This window comes from Natrix helvetica (assembly GCF_964273705.1).
Source record: "Natrix helvetica genome assembly, chromosome: 1".
Lineage (NCBI taxonomy): Eukaryota > Metazoa > Chordata > Lepidosauria > Squamata > Natricidae > Natrix > Natrix helvetica.
In genome coordinates this window covers 260,804,857-260,820,464 of record NC_138548.1, presented here as the reverse complement: position 1 = coordinate 260,820,464, position 15,608 = coordinate 260,804,857, and the positions used below count along the sequence as shown (strand labels likewise).

General features: G+C 40.3%; 1 protein-coding gene across 3 annotated transcripts in view; it reads left to right on the top strand.

Moving 5' to 3' along the window:
• The window catches only part of HOOK2 (hook microtubule tethering protein 2), a 30,111-nt gene extending 16,217 nt beyond the window's left edge, over nt 1-13,894 (top strand). For 2 of the 3 annotated variants that reach the window (XM_081939798.1, XM_081939800.1), the window contains exons 9-22: nt 932-1,089; nt 1,197-1,337; nt 2,330-2,531; nt 2,899-3,009; nt 3,182-3,269; nt 4,174-4,243; nt 5,128-5,265; nt 6,586-6,673; nt 8,263-8,297; nt 8,531-8,613; nt 8,843-8,946; nt 9,645-9,782; nt 11,705-11,776; nt 12,632-13,894. In XM_081939798.1, the coding sequence (XP_081795924.1) occupies nt 932-1,089; nt 1,197-1,337; nt 2,330-2,531; nt 2,899-3,009; nt 3,182-3,269; nt 4,174-4,243; nt 5,128-5,265; nt 6,586-6,673; nt 8,263-8,297; nt 8,531-8,613; nt 8,843-8,946; nt 9,645-9,782; nt 11,705-11,776; nt 12,632-12,769 (1,566 nt within the window). In that variant the 3' untranslated portion in view covers nt 12,770-13,894. The remainder of the gene's footprint in view (nt 1-931; nt 1,090-1,196; nt 1,338-2,329; nt 2,532-2,898; nt 3,010-3,181; nt 3,270-4,173; nt 4,244-5,127; nt 5,266-6,585; nt 6,674-8,262; nt 8,298-8,530; nt 8,614-8,842; nt 8,947-9,644; nt 9,783-11,704; nt 11,777-12,631) is intronic. The other variant, XM_081939799.1, reaches the window with a different exon arrangement.
• Nucleotides 13,895-15,608: the final 1,714 nt, after the last annotated feature.

Genomic DNA, 15,608 nt, shown 5'->3' with positions numbered 1-15,608 from the left:
TGCCCCTGGGGATGCAGTCCCTTTCCAGAAGGTAAGTGCCCTCCCTTTCCCCAAGCTCTTGCTTATGATAATTGAACAGCAAAGCCCCATGCCTGGTGGGCCTGCCTAACCTCCTTGCATGAGCATGTACAAAATGCTGACTAGTTAACAGCTGCTTGGGATTGGCTTGGGAGGCATACGGAATCTGGTGTGTGTGTGGCAGAGTAGATGTTTGTGACCTCATAACAATTTAGTTTTGACCACACAATTATTTCTTTAAGTTTCAAACTTGCCTCTAAAGATTCTTGACATACTTCAGTTGAGGGAAGTAACAATTGCAGCCTCTTCAGTCAGTAGTATTTAATCTTTGTAAAAGCCAAAGATTGTTGCCACAGGTAAATGACTAGTTTCCTACGGCTTTTGTTTAGACAAAGGAAATACGACCTTTAGTAAGATTTCACTAGATTTTCTGAAGGAGAAAACACCCCTTCTTGCTTGCCTTGTACTATATTGCTTACAATCTAGAACTTCTAGCGTGAATAATGGAAGTCTACCCAGAAGGTACCGCAAGAGGGATTGTGTTCTTTTTGGGATAGGAGATCTTGTGCATAGCACAGTTGTCTTTTGATCCTGTTTTATTACCAGCTGCGGACTTCCCCAATGCACACAATCCAAGAATGCAGAAGCAAGTAGCTATCTATAGCTTCATGTATGGGTGTGACTAAGGAGAAGTTTGGCTTTTCCATTTTTGAGCCTGGGCAGAGAGGTAATAGCAAACCTCGCCTGCCTCTTTGTTTTCTAGTGCCCTTATAGGAAGAACTGAAACCGTTCAGACTTTGAGGGCTTTAAATCCCTTTGGAGTTCAGCTGTAAACTTCGATGGTCACAGTATTAGACCTTTGAGGCCTTGTGGATCCAAGTTGGTTGACATTTGCTCTCTTCCCTGTCTTTAGATCTCCATTTTAATGGAGGAAAAAAACTTACTGGCGCTGGAGAACAAGACCCTTCGGGAGCAAAAGTGCTCTCTGGAGACAGATGCTGCTGGACTCACTGGCAAGAAGTTGCTTTTACTTCAGTCACAGATAGAACAGCTGCAAGAGGAGAACTTCCGGTAGGGCAGGTACTTGTGGGGAGGGATGGGAGGGGGAATTGGTACTCACTCCTAAACTACTAGGGCCCAGGAAACTAGGTTTGTTTAACTAGGTGTCTTTGGGCCAGGCTGGAAAACGGTAAAGATGATTTTCGAGTTCGCTGCGAAGATCTGGAGAAGGAGGTGCAGGAGCTGCAACACCGTAACGAGGAGCTGACTAGCCTGGCAGAGGAAGCGCAATCCCTCAAAGATGAAATGGATGTACTTCGGTGAGTCTTTTGAAACCTTGGCTATAAGACAGCAAAATGTAATTTCTGTAGATGTATTTGCGGTCTGGGAAACAAGCCATGCTCTGGGGTAGGTTGTAGGTTAAACCTGCACGTACGTATTGGGGTCTACATATTTCTAGAATTTTCTGATTTTGGAGAATAAAAACAGCTTGTTAATTTAAAAGGGGTTTTGGAACTGTGTAAGAAATACATTGCAAACAAAAATCCAGATGCTTTGTGACCTACATGTGCCCACAAACTGACAATGGCACTTGAAGCTCTGGAATAGACGGTAGCAGTTTGGATTAGGTGCAACTTGAATTTTAAGGAATTGCATATGGGAATATGGAATAAGCTGCTTCTATAGAATCCAGGTTGGGCTGACTTGTTAAGGTATTTCTGCCAGCATTTATTGTGGCTGTATACTTTTCTAGGCTCTCTTCTCCCATGTTTAAATTTTAACTTGGCACAAAGTACCGTATGTTATAAAATACCTGTTGGAAATCTTGTGTTCCAAATTCTAGAAGCCAAGTTCATTTTTAAGCTAGGTTTTTAGATGACCTTGTATAGACATTTTTGGGTTTTCCTTTAATTCTTAAAATACAGCATAGAGATATTGGTTTTTCGGAGATTGTACATAAAGTACATTTTTGTTAAATGCTAACTTTTGATCCATTCAGACTTTGATTCCTATGCCTATAATGCAATGGTTGGGTGCCCTTTCAGCATTCAAGCCAAATTGGGAGCCAGAACATAGAAACATTAGGAATAATATGAACGAGACAATTGTTTCCTTTGTTATTGTTTCAGTCTGAAGTACATACTAACCTTGTGCAGCAGTATCATTGCTTTACACTGATGCTTCCAATAACCAAGAGAGTTACTTTTCGGGATAAAAAGCAGGCAGTTAAATGAGAACTGAAACTGATTTGGTATTAAAATACGTGAAAAGTGTTACACTGCTTTTTTTTTTTTTTTTTTTTGCGCTACAGCCATTCGTCAGACAGGGTGGGGCGGCTGGAGGCCATGGTAGATTCTTACAAAAAGAAACTGGAAGACTTGGGGGACCTGCGTCGGCAGGTCCGCCTGCTAGAAGAGCGAAACACAGTTTATATGCAGCGCACCTGTGAGCTGGAGGAAGAGCTGCGGCGGGCCAATGCTGTGCGTGCCCAACTAGAAGCCCATAAAAGACAGGTATGGTGGAAGATGGTCCTGTTTGATCAGCTGGAAGCCTTGCGTTGGTAAGGCCAGCAAGCTGCTATGGCAGGGCTGCTGAGAAGCGAAAATGGTGTGTGTGTTTTTGCAGAGAGGTCATTTGACTAGAACTAAACCAATTACTGTATCTGTGCTGGGCCTTTAACTGTATATTTGCTACTGCTTTGAGGACAGAACAGTTGTCACCACTGCAGCTTTATGATCACTATAATTTTTGGCATATGAAAGCATTTAACGCAGACATGCTCACGATTGGGAAGAACGGGCTGATCTCTGCAAAAAACGGAAAAGAACGAGGACGAAGCAGAAGAGACCCCAACCAGATCTCCCTTCTTCTCCTACTCAGGTGCAAGAGCTCCACAGCAAACATGGAGAGGAAGCCTTGAAGGCAGAGAAGTGGCAATTTGAATATAAAAATCTGAAGGAGAAGTTTGAGGCGCTGGTAAAAGAAAAGGAGGTAATGCAGAATTGGTATTCAGGCTGGGTATTCCTCCCCTTGGCAGGGTGGCAAGGATAGAGAAATCTGGAGGGAAGAGGTGCCTTGGCAGGCTAGTTCTGTTGCTTCTAATTAATGGGCTGATGTTTTAAGTAGTTTTGAGGGAAGTGTGATGTAAAGAGTATTTCCACAGAGACTGATCGAAGAGCGGGAGGCCCTTCGGGAGGCTAATGAGGAACTGCGATGTGCTCAGGTGCAGCAGAAATTCCTAAACCAAGCAGGTGAGTTGGGAGTTGGTTTAGCGTATATGATTCAACCGGTAATTGTTTAGTCAGTAAATTTAGTGAAGTGTAATCTATTTACTACATCTCTCAAGTATTCAAAGAGATCATCCTGTTGTATCTGCAGTGAAGAAGATGGGATATTTACGCTAGGAGGTGTCTTGAGAATGAGATTTCCCCATCTCATGACATTAGTATTTAGGAGCATTTAGGGAAGTATGACCAAGTATGCTCGATCCGGTTACTGAATTAAATCATTTTTTTCTGGATATATACAATATTGCAGCATCAATTAAGAGCCGTGGTGGTACAGTGGTTAGAATGCAGTACTGCAGGCTACTTCTGCTGCCTGCTGGCTGCCTGCAATTTAGCAGTTCGAATCTCACCAGGTTGACTCAGCCTTCCATCCTTCCAAGGTTGGTAAAATGAGGAGCCAGATTGTTGGGGTCAACATGCTGACTCTGTAAACCACTTAGAGAGGGCTACAAAGCACTGTGAAGCGGTATACAAGCCTGTGCTATTGCTATTGCTATAAATTAACCAAACAAAAGGCTGAATTCACTAAACACCAAAAACAAGCTAGATAACCAAATTTTGCTAACATGCAAATGTGGCAATTTAGTTGTTTGCATGTTGCATTGGATGACCAACTTAGTCATCTAAACTTAAGTAAACCTTTTCCCAACTTGTATTTCCTCCTCCTTGCCCATTCTGAGAAACATTATCTCCTACATTAGAGCAGTCTTGGCATTGCTGTGCCATGTAACTGTCCCTATATAGTTTTAGTGTATGTTGGTCAAGTGTATACGGTTGAATTTTTACCTGGTAATTGACAATCCCCCTCCCCAATACTCCTTTTTTTTAAAATAAAAATAAGTAATGTTTGTTCCCTTCCTTATTGCAGATGCTATATTGGAAGACATTTCTTCTCCAATGGATAATTTAGCAGCTGAAATCATGCCAGCAGAATTAAAGTAAAGTATTGTTTTTTGATTATATAAAATGTGCATGTGTATGTGTGAGAGAGAATGATTATTTAGTCCATCCTGGTATCTTTTGATGGTGATGGTTTTAATAATAATTATTAATAAGGATAAAATAAACTCTATCAAATTGGCGAGCTTTTCTTTGAAATAAGGGGAAACGCCTCCAGATGCTAGTGAGGATTAGAGGTTTAACATTATTAATTCATTATAAATGGCTTTTTCCATCAGCCAGAGGTACATTACCGGTGCTAGAAGATTTACAATGGGATGTATGCCAGATGAATTGAATTTATTCTTCCTGGTGCAGTGAATGAGGAGCAGATGCTCTCTAGCTTGCTTTCCAACCTAGTAGGTAGTCCTTGTCTAGCAACCACAGTTGAAACCAGCAACTTTGTTGTTAAGTGAAGTAGTCACTAAGTGAAATTCCTACTATGGTTTCCTTTCCTTTACAGACCTGGCAAGGTTGTAAATGCAAGTATTGGTTGTAAAATTACTTTTTCACCATGGCTGTAAATGACCCCTAAACAAGACAGTCACAAAGTGGTACCTGTTGGTATCTATGCTACCTGTTGATCCCAAGGACGTCATTCATTCCTTGGTCGTCATTCATGTCCATCTATCACAGTGTGAATTTTTGCTAATTCCTCATGCACTTAAATGCATTTTAGAAGCAGTACAGTAATCTATTTTATTTTCTGCCTGTCATCAGGTCATGAGGAATTGAAAGCAGGTGAATCCTTGAAATTAATAATCTGGAATACGAGAGTTGAACAAGGATTATACTGAAACAATTTTCCCCCCATAGGCCAGAATTCCAGATAAATCTGGTCTTCCTTCTTCAGTAATCCTGAAATTGGGTTTTTTGTTCCCAGGGAGACCATCGTACGGCTCCAGCACGAGAATAAGATGTTATGTGCTCAGGAGGTATCATACCGACAGGAACAGGCTGAATTGCAAGGACTCCTGGAAGAATCAAACCGCAGTAAAAACCAGTTAGAGGCACAGCAAAGGTATGCAGGAGAGCTGGAAAGTTTCTCATTTCCTGCAAGGAAATCTAATTTTTCTTATTTAATCCTGGACAGAGATTGAATAATTTTTCATACTTTATTATTGGAAGAGAAGTCATCATGCCATGTAGGGCAGGGGTGCCAAACTCGCGGCCTCATATGACGTATTGTGATTTTCCCCCTCCGCTAAACCAGGCATGGGTGTGGCCAGCACGTGATGCATCCGGCCCACCGGCCACGAGTTTGACAGCCCTGATATAGGGGTTTCCATTGGGTATGTTAAGCTTCTCAAATTGGCAGTTTTAACATAGTGTTTGATGTTACTTTGTCCTGGTTAGTGTTTTGAAGCTCATTGATGTTGGCTCATTGATTTCAATCCTGTGGAGCAACATTTTAGCTTTTATATTTAAATAAGGGTTGGGTGGTCTTGAGCTCAAGCATCCTGCTCCTGATGCAGTATGAAGATAATGTTAGTGAATTACCTTATACTTCTTACCTTTTTAAATAGCAATGGCGATTTTCTCTGTCTGCATTGGAGTCACTCAGAAAAGAAAACCAGCCGTGACTATTTGTTTCTTTCACTTCACCCCACTCCCATCCATATACCACAAACTCAAAAAGAACATGCAGCCAGGAATTACAGAGAATTATAAGGCCTTATAATTCAAGATTTCAAAAGATTTCTCCTAAGCAATGGAGCAGTGTTTTTGTAACTTAAGAATATGAATGTTTATGATTGCAGACTAGACTGCAGAGAAACTATAGTCCAGAGTTGTACAGGACTCTCTTTGGTAGTTTTCTGCAGCTGGGAGAGGACTCGATAAAATCTTAGCAGTTTCAGAAACAGCCAGGAATCATGAAAGTTTGAATGCTCCACTATTTTATGATAGTAAATTCTTCCTGGATAAAAGTGGCTTGGGCAATCTTCTGGTTGGCACAAAACTGCCATTTTTAGGATTGGGAATTGGATGGAGTTCTTTTTCAGGTTTAACGTTGAATTAGTTATCGGATCATTTGGGGTTCAGTCATCTTCCCATGATTTGTTTGGTTTGAGCCTACTATATTGTACAAAGCGATTTATTCAATATGGTATGATTAAGTGAGCCATGGCTTAAGATTTCGTCTGAATCTGATAAAAGTTATCTTGCCTTTGGGAATGCAATCATGGTTATTAGAAATAAGGCCTGATGTATTCAAGAAGGCTTTTTTTCTGGGAAAGTGAGCACAGAACCAAAAACTTAAAATGTAAAATAGATAGTTTTGAACAATCTGCTTTTACATTACTGGGCTTTCTGAGCGTGATATCTTGATTTATCTATCTAGGCTGAGCCAACAACAAATCTCTGAGCTTAAGGCTCAAGTGGACGAGCTCCAGCGTACCCTGCAAGAGCAAGGAAGCAAAGCAGAAGATGTGAGTTTCTCTGAAAATGGGCTTAGAACCTCCTAAGTGGGCCTGGCAGAAGGCTGTTCAAGAAAAGTTTCTTAGAAGCTGATACCCCATCCACTCCCTGCTTCAGTGCTGAATTCCTTACAAAAATAGCAGTAATGGGATTGGCATCATCCACCTACCAGCTGTGTGGAGCTGTTCTTTAAAAAAATGTGACCCATAATCCACCATCTAATTCTGGGTTGAATTTTGAATATAAGTTTGGGGCAATTGTATATTTCCTGTTTATCTCTGCCAGTTGCTTCAGAACAAATGGAAATCTAAATCTTAAAATTGTGGGCGTTTTCCATGTGTGTGTGTTTTTTTTAAATGGATGGCATAGTGTGTTTTTTTCTCCTAATTACATACTGCCACGTTAAGTGACATATACAAGGCTGACTTATAAAATTTTGAAGTTATTTAAACTATAGTTTGAAGTGGCCATGTTGGACAAAGAGTGCTATTTAGCTAGAATGATACTTGCCTGGATATTGTGTTGATATCCTTAATGTCCTCTTCCCATGTCTTGTCTTGAAATCCAGCATGATCCCTTAGGCGGGTCTCTGTTTTTCGCCTGGGTTCCCACATACCCAAACCACTTTACTAATGGCCCTCTCTTTCTCCCCTCTGACTTGCTGGCTCTCCTGCTTAGGCCATTGTAAGTACTTGCATATTCCGTATTTGCTCCCATAATCTTTGCTTCATTCCTAAAATGCACTGTTGTTTTTCTTCTACCAGAGGTTTTTTTGGTGCCTCAACAAGCGGTAGTTATTTGGAGTTCCATACCAAGCACTTACACAGTCTGCTTAGAGTTATTAATGGCTTAATGTTCGGAATGGGATTAGAAAGATATTTGGCTTGTTTGCTCCTTTGAACTCAGCCTAGTTTTACTACACAATCATGGCATTATGAAGATGAAAGGAGACTCCAATAAGGGCTACCTTGGGCTTCCAAAAGAAAGACAAATTCTAAAAGTGCTGATCAATAAATATAAATTAGTTATTCCAGTTTACAGACGGATAATGTAAAAGATAACAGTATATTAATACACACACAGACACAGACACATAAAATATCGCTGAGGAGTAGCAACTTCCTTTACCCAGTCAGTAACTGTTTCAGATACATACAGGATTCTGTGTTGAACAACAGATAGACCATATTCGCTCAGTTATATTACAAATTCTGCGTGTTGGCTTTTATACTGCCCCTTAGGGGATCTAGTATCTATGGAACTGAATGGAACTCTTCAGCTGTGTCTTCAGTAACATAATTGAATTCAGGAGCATTCCATCCTATCTTTTCTAGTTTGGATTACAAATCTGTACTTACACTTAGTCTCATCAACATCCATTCAAAGTAAAACTTTCAACGCCAGTGAATATATGTACAACAGGTTTCCAGGATTTTAAGTGCTGAATGCTATGGAAGTACAGTACATAGATTTTAACATCTGATGCTATATATACTGAGCATAGCACTACTCCTTCTGATAGGCAACGGGGAAAATGGTAAATTGGCTTTCTCAGCATGAACACAAATCTGAGCACTCCTTTCCTTTTTTTTCTCTTTAGTCTTCCCTATTGAAGAAGAAACTGGAAGAGCACCTGTAAGTGATTCTATTCAGTGTTTTAAGGTGTGGTTGGAAAAGAATTCTACATAAAGCTTAAGAGACTTGCTGTAGTACATAGAAGGACTGTATTTGTCAGCCTGTTAAAGCCTCAAGCAAGACTGTTTGAGTCAGATTGGTTGTAGTACATTTCCAAACCAGAGTCTTTGACTGGCTGTTATTCTCAAAACCCGTTGTGTAACAAACTCCCATTTGTTTCATCTTCTAACCAGAGAGAAATTGCATGAGGCTCATGCAGATCTTCAGAAGAAGAAGGAATGCCTTGATGAGCTGGAACCCAAAATAGACAGCAGCAGTAAGTGATTGAAAGTTGGTCCTATTGTTTTAAAGACAGAAAAGATTGTCTTAATCTTTGTCTGTGGAATGAGGTACTCTGTAACAAGGATGATATTCTCAACTGAGACTCTGAGGTCTCAGGGATTCTGAAGATCCTGAGATTTGGAACAAAATTTCTTTCTTCCCTACCTCACCTCAAATTTCCAAACTGGAAATTGTAGATAATCGTGTCTCTCCTTTTCCAACAGCTGCCAGGAAAATTGATCAACTTCAGCAGACATTGAAGAAAAAAGATGAAGATATGAAAGCTATGGAGGAGCGGTATAAACGCTACATGGATAAAGCCTGCACAGTAAGCAAGGTCTTTGAACTTGCACTGCTACATACAAACACAATAAACACTGGGTTTATTAAATCTCGTGGACTTGCTGGCTTCATCTCTATTTTTAAAGCAAGATATATTTCAGTTAAGATTTGTTGAAGTCATGAGAGGCTGTCTTTTAGTTAAACAAAGTAGTTATGAATTGTCTAATTCTTCGTTTGCCTTTCTCCTGTTTCTTCTGTCATTATCTTAGTGTGGTATCCCCAATATCCTAAGAGCAGTAACACACCATTTACTCTGTAGAGGGTTTTTTGAAAGCACTTGAGAGTTTTTATCACTTCTACCTGTGTGCATTTTTCTGAGGGGGAAATGAGATTTCTCCATTTGTCTTGTACTCATAAAAGAAGGAGAAATATATGATTGCTAGGGATAGGGAGGAAAAAGTAAGAAAATGCTCTATTTTCAGGCTGCTCTGATCTTGCACGTCCGTGAGTTAGAAAAAAGCTTGGGGAAGTAGTATATATCAGGATTCTAAGTAAAAACAAAAAACAAAACCTGCACTAATCATGATTTAGCACATGTGAACCAAGCCAATAACTTTGTGAATATGCTGTTTGGTAATGAGGGTGATTCAAATCAAGAATATTGTTTCCGAGCTTTTCTAGTATCTAGTAGTCCACATTCTCAGAGGCCTAGTTCTGATGGCAGAGGCTTCACTTCTTCCACAGGTCATCAAGAAGCTAGACCCCAAGCAACAGCCTCACGTAGTTCCTTTGGAGATTCAGGCTTTGAAGAACCAGCTGCAAGAAAAAGATAAGAAAATAATCCACCTAGAGGTGAGGCCCTCTTCCTTTGTTAAGGACAGGGTAAGCAACTTTTCCTTGGCTGGGGCCCTATTTAAATATTTTTGGATGGGGGGGGTGATGGATGATATAAAATCAGAGGGACCAGGACTTACTGGGATTGTTTCCTAGATTTGAGAGAAAGTTAGGGAGGAGTCTTTAATTTTTTCAAGCTACACCAAACTTACTGATATGTAGTTCAGTGGTATGAAGTAGTTCACACTACTTTTTACTGATTTTTCTTCAAATTGGAAGCTGGCTATAGAACTGGTTTTCTGGAAGTATGGTAAATGGTGGCCTCAAATATCACAAAGGAAGGACTTGAGGGCTTGTGCCTTCTGGCCTCAGGTTGCCAGCCCTGATTAAGGACAATAATTGCAGTAATAATTACCCATACACCTTGTAGTCGTGGACAGTATAATACTTGAGCTTTCCATACATGAAGTTGTTTTGTCCATCCCATTTGACTCCCTCTGGGCATGTGTATAGCACACAGTGATTTCTTTGTGCCCCCTTAACTTCCCTGAAGCAGTGAGCCTGATGTGACTAATGAAACTAGCAAAGTTCTATTGCAGTTTCCTTACCAGGCTGTTAATTCTTTCAAATCTGTGTGACCTGTGTCTCTGTCTTCTTTACAGTTCATGAAACTGCTTTTTCTGGCAAGCTGCTTCTTTTTTAATTGGCAGACTAGGAATCTGCAATAAAACTGAAGAAATGCGCTTTCCATCTCACCCATTGTTTACGCTGGTGTTAAAATACCAGCGATAGTTATACTTTTATGTCTTAGTATAGCAACAGAGTAGTATATATGACTACATAGTAAGGACTTCTTTAGAAACTAGTTGGACCAGGCCAAATAGCACTGTCTGGAATGATCAAGCCGTTCTGATGAAGAGTTTTTAAAATGCAGGGAAGGATCTAACGAAAACTCAGGTAACGTTCTGTTGGTAAATCAGGGTTTGGTTTAGTTTTTTTACTGTGACTATTCGCTTTCTCAAATTTAATTGTGCTCAGGAATAAATTTAGGTTGATCAGAGTTTTTGATTGATGGGATTTTTGGAAAACATCCTGAAAAGCCTACATTCTTTGAGGCAATCTCCAATCACAAATGTCGGGGCTGCCTCCTTCCCCTCCCACCAACACACACACAGACACAGACACACATACACACACAGACACTCACACACACTGGTGATCAGCAGCGCATGTGGAGCATATAATCCCTTCTCAGTCTGCTTTGCTGGTCCTTTTGTTTTTTCTCTCTTTCTCATGGGCTTTTTCCCCTCCCCTCCTCCCTAACCTGTTGTTTTCAGAGGCCCACTTTGTATTATAGGCATCCTTCTGTTGCCTTGGTATAGTCTTTCCCAATCATCCAGCATTTGTATGGCATCAAGGGATCGTTTTTCCTTCCTTCCTGAATTGGGCTTGGTAGAATATTGTGAGAGAAAGTAACGACTAAAACTGAAGGGCCAAAGGGGTGCCTTAAAGCAGGATTTTTCAAACTATCTTCCTTTGGAACCCTAAGCTTCTGCAAAAAAATTGAGGGACTAAGGGCAAAAAGGAAGTCATTTGGATGCAGTCAATTTTCTGTCATTTTCCTTTTGATCAGGGATTTGGGGCATTGTTTTTTAACTGATTAAAGAATAAGCTTGAAAACCCTGCTTTGAAGGGAGCCTTCTTAAAATTGAAGATCTAATGGAATTGAATCCCTCTGCAGTCGCTGAAGGAAGAGAGGTATGTTGGTGCCCTTCATCCTGTGAGTCTCATTTGGTTGTACCAGAGAGTTAAAAGAGTTTCCATCCGTCTAGGGCACACGGTTTGGGAAAGTGTTTCATAACATTTGAAGAATTTATTTTTTTTAAGCTTATCTGTAATGTTCCCAGCTGCCCTGACATTTTTTGGTATGGAAGGGATTGCATTCTATTCTCTTTCTCTCATTCAATTAGTCTGATTTTGAGAAGACAAAATCTCAGCAGGAGCAAGAAGAAAAACTCATCATCACTGCCTGGTATAATATGGTGAGTTTGATCTGGGTTTGAGAAACAGCAAGAGCCTGAATGGTATCTAGTAATAATAATAATAATAATAATAATATAATAATATAATAATAATAATAATAATAATAATAATAATAATAATAATAATAATAATAATAATAATAATAATAATAATAATAATAATAATAATAATAATAATAATAATAATAATAATAATAATATATTAAATTTCTAGACCGCCCCCTCTCCCCGGTAGTAGCAGCAACAGACACAAAGCAGTCACTGTATAGAAGCAGTTTATCCTGGCTATAGATGGAAGCTCATGTTTTCTTTGATAACCAGTTTACTATCCCAGAATTTTTAGTGATTTTCCGGCCAATCCAGAGTTTGCTCTTGATGAAAAATGTAAAAGAAGAGATCCTTTTGACGCTTGGGGGTGGGGGGAGGCAAGAGACCAATCTTAAAATCAAAGGGAACTTCTATGATATTCCATCTTGGGGATTTGAGCATGTGAAAATTTTTTCTTGGTGTAAAATGAGGACTCACGATTGTTGGGGGGCAATCTGCTGACTCTGTGAACTGCTTAGAGAGGGCTGCAAAGCACTGTGAAGCGGTATCTAAATCTAAGTATTATCGCTATTGCTATTTAACATAGATACCATGTGAACACCTAACACCTTTAATCGGCCCTTCCGCAGTGTAAGGGGCTTAGACAGAGTTATATGCTGATTCAGGTCTAGCTTTCAGCAGCACTGAATATTATTAAATACCTGGGCTATTTAATGTAATTAACATTTTCTTCAATTCAAAGGAATATTAAGAGAATTGTTATCCAGATGCCTGAAAGTGCAAGTCAATTCTTTTCCCCTGTTACAGGGCCTAACACTGCACCAACGAGCTACAGAAAAGCGATCGTCCAATCCTCCAACAGTCCAGTCCTTCTTGGCCCAGCAAAGATTGGCCACCAATACTCGTCGGGGTCACCTGAGCCGAACTCAGCCCTTGTTGCTTTGATACAGAGGGAGTCGTCTTACGGATTATGATCTGGAAAAACTGTTTAGTGCATGTGTGCTTTTGAGTTTAGCCAAAAGGGAGGGTTCCGTTTGAGCTCTTACTCTGTGCAGTGGTGTTTGTCTGGGAATTCCAGCCTCCGTCTGTATTGCTGAAAGTAATTTCCTGCTGCTCAAGAGTCCTCCTTCACTGAGCTTTTGCCTCTAAAACCAGATGAATGTGGCATGGGGCAGCCAAAGATTGGCTTTTCCCCAGCAAACCTAAACTTACCTGACTGTTCTTTCACTACACACTGCTGGGAGCTGTTGTAAAACTAGTCCCCTAGAGAAGTGCTCTTCACTACTACTTGGTCACCACTCCTCTTGCATTTTACGTGACGCATGGCATTTCTGTAGCCTTTTAAGTGTGCCATGTTAAAAGCTTATTTCATGCTGCAGGGAGGATGTTTTAATTTTTGGGAAGATTGGCTCTCTTTTGCTACAATGAGAATACAAGCCCATCTCGAGAAGTGAATGTACAAGGGTGAGGTGATAGCTCTGAATGTGGACTTTTGATCAAGGCTTGAGTCCTATGACAACTAATAACTGCTTCCCCTTCCATTGTGGCAGCACCTAAAGCTCATCAGATATAGCTTTGCTTAATGGTTACCTTCCAAGAAGGGATTAGTGCCGAAAAAACACAAGTTGAATCTCTATATACTACCTAGGTACAGAATTAAAGAAAAGGGAAAGCTTGCAGTCCTGCCCATGAACCATTTGAGTGAATTCCTATAACTATACTGTTTTCACAGCAATATTTAGAGTCTGGTGCTTTTTCTTAACAAAAAAAAATACTCTTGTTTTATTCTGTTAGTATGCCTTGTCTAATTTTGGATCACCCTTCCACCCTGGAAGTTATAAGAAGCTGTTTCCTTTTAAAATCCGTTCTTTAAACTTTGTTTTTATTTTTTAGTAAATATAGGTTTACCGCTGTAAATTATACATTTTGTAAAGCGATTTGTTCATGTAGGCAGGTCTCTGCCTCTTTATTTTTCTATTGGACAGAAACCTAGCATGCAGTGATCCGGGGGTGAGGGGGGAGAATATGTCTGTAGAATCTTTTCATTACAAATAAAGGCTGTAAAATGTTCTTTGGCATGTTATTCCTCTAGTAGTGCTGACATTTCCAAGGCTAACTTCTTATGTCGATGGCACGGTGGTTACAGTGCAGTACTGCAGGTTACTTCTGCTGCCTGCCGGCTGCCTGCAATTTGGTAGTTCAAATCTCACCAGGCTCAAGATTGACTCAGCCTTCCATCCTTCCAAGCTCGGGAAAATGAGGACCCAGATTGTTGGAGGCAATATGCTGACTGTAAACCGCTTAGAGGGCTGTAAAGCACTGTGAAGCGGTATATAAGTCTAAGCAGAGGTGGGTTCCTACCGGTTTGGCCCGGTTTGGCCAAATTGGTAGTGGTTTGGTGGCCTGGGTCGCTGGAATTGGCAGTGACCCAGGCCTGCCATGCCCCCGAACCGGTTCTCCTATGGTGCCATCTCGATTTTCGATTCTGCGCATGCGCAGAACAATTGTCATTGCCCAAATGTAATTGTATTTCTTTTTTTCACGTTTTCTGCATGCACAGACCTATTTTTGTGCAAATGCACATGGAGCAAAAATTTTGTGCGTACCGAACCGGGATCAACCCACCCCTGAGTCTTAAGTGCTAGTGCTAAGTACTATCATGCCTTAGGCATTATTTTAAAATTAAACTTTTGTCTTCCTTTGTAAAATAAACAAATGGTATATATTCCTTTGGTCTGCAAAGGGCATCTTGGGGTAACGGAATCTGAATTTTAGGATGTAAGATCATGTATTAACATCAAATACATTCCAAGATAGGATCCCTTTTTTTCTTTATATTGCCATTTGCACAACCATTATTATTGCCACATAGTCAGTAGTATTTTTTTTGTTCTGAGCATAGTATTTTCAACTGAGAAGCAATCAGAAAAATCCCTTAAAGAACTTTATGAATTATTTTTAAAAGTAGTGTGGCTTTCCCAGGCATCCAGTGTTAGGAAAACCCTTCTGTTGTCATTAACGCTTAGTAAAGAGAAGATAGAATTATTCAGGACAGTTTGCCTTAAAGCAGACAGATGTCTTCATTCAAATTCTGTTTGAAAGGCAGAAAGAATTCTCATTTTCCTTATTATGTCAATAATTTACTACATTGAAACCATTTTTTAAACATAATTTCAGAAAAACCTCTCAAAATATTCAGTACTCTTATCATAGGGGTCCTCAAACCTCAGGTAGCGGCCCACTATTGGCCCTTGAGCCATTCGGAACCAGGCCCCAGGAGTGGTGGGTGAGTATGCCCATCCTCATTTGTGCAAGCAATGGGTGTGCATATTCACTGCTCATGCAAATGGAGCTGTGTGTGAGCTTGCCCATCATTCACTCTGAATTGTCCCTCTCTGGCGCTGGGCGGCAAAGCTGGAAAGTTTGGATAACTCTGCTCTATCAAATATTTTAAGTCAAATATTCTGCAGTAGGCAGTACTACTGTATTTGATTTTACAGCAATTATTCTTATCAAGAGAATTAGCATTCTCTAGAACACTGCAGCACTCTGACAACTCTAGACAGTTCAGAGGATATATGAAAGATTTAAAACAAGCACAGTATGTTACCTTCTACAACAGGGGTGTCAAACTCACGCAACGGTGTTGTCACGTGATGCATCTTGACTTTTTCCCCCTTCGCTATATCAGGCATGGCCGTGGCCAGCCATGACGCATCTGGTCTGCAGGCCGCGAGTTTGACAGATCTGTTCTAGAAGTCTAAAGTCTTAATCATCCTATAAT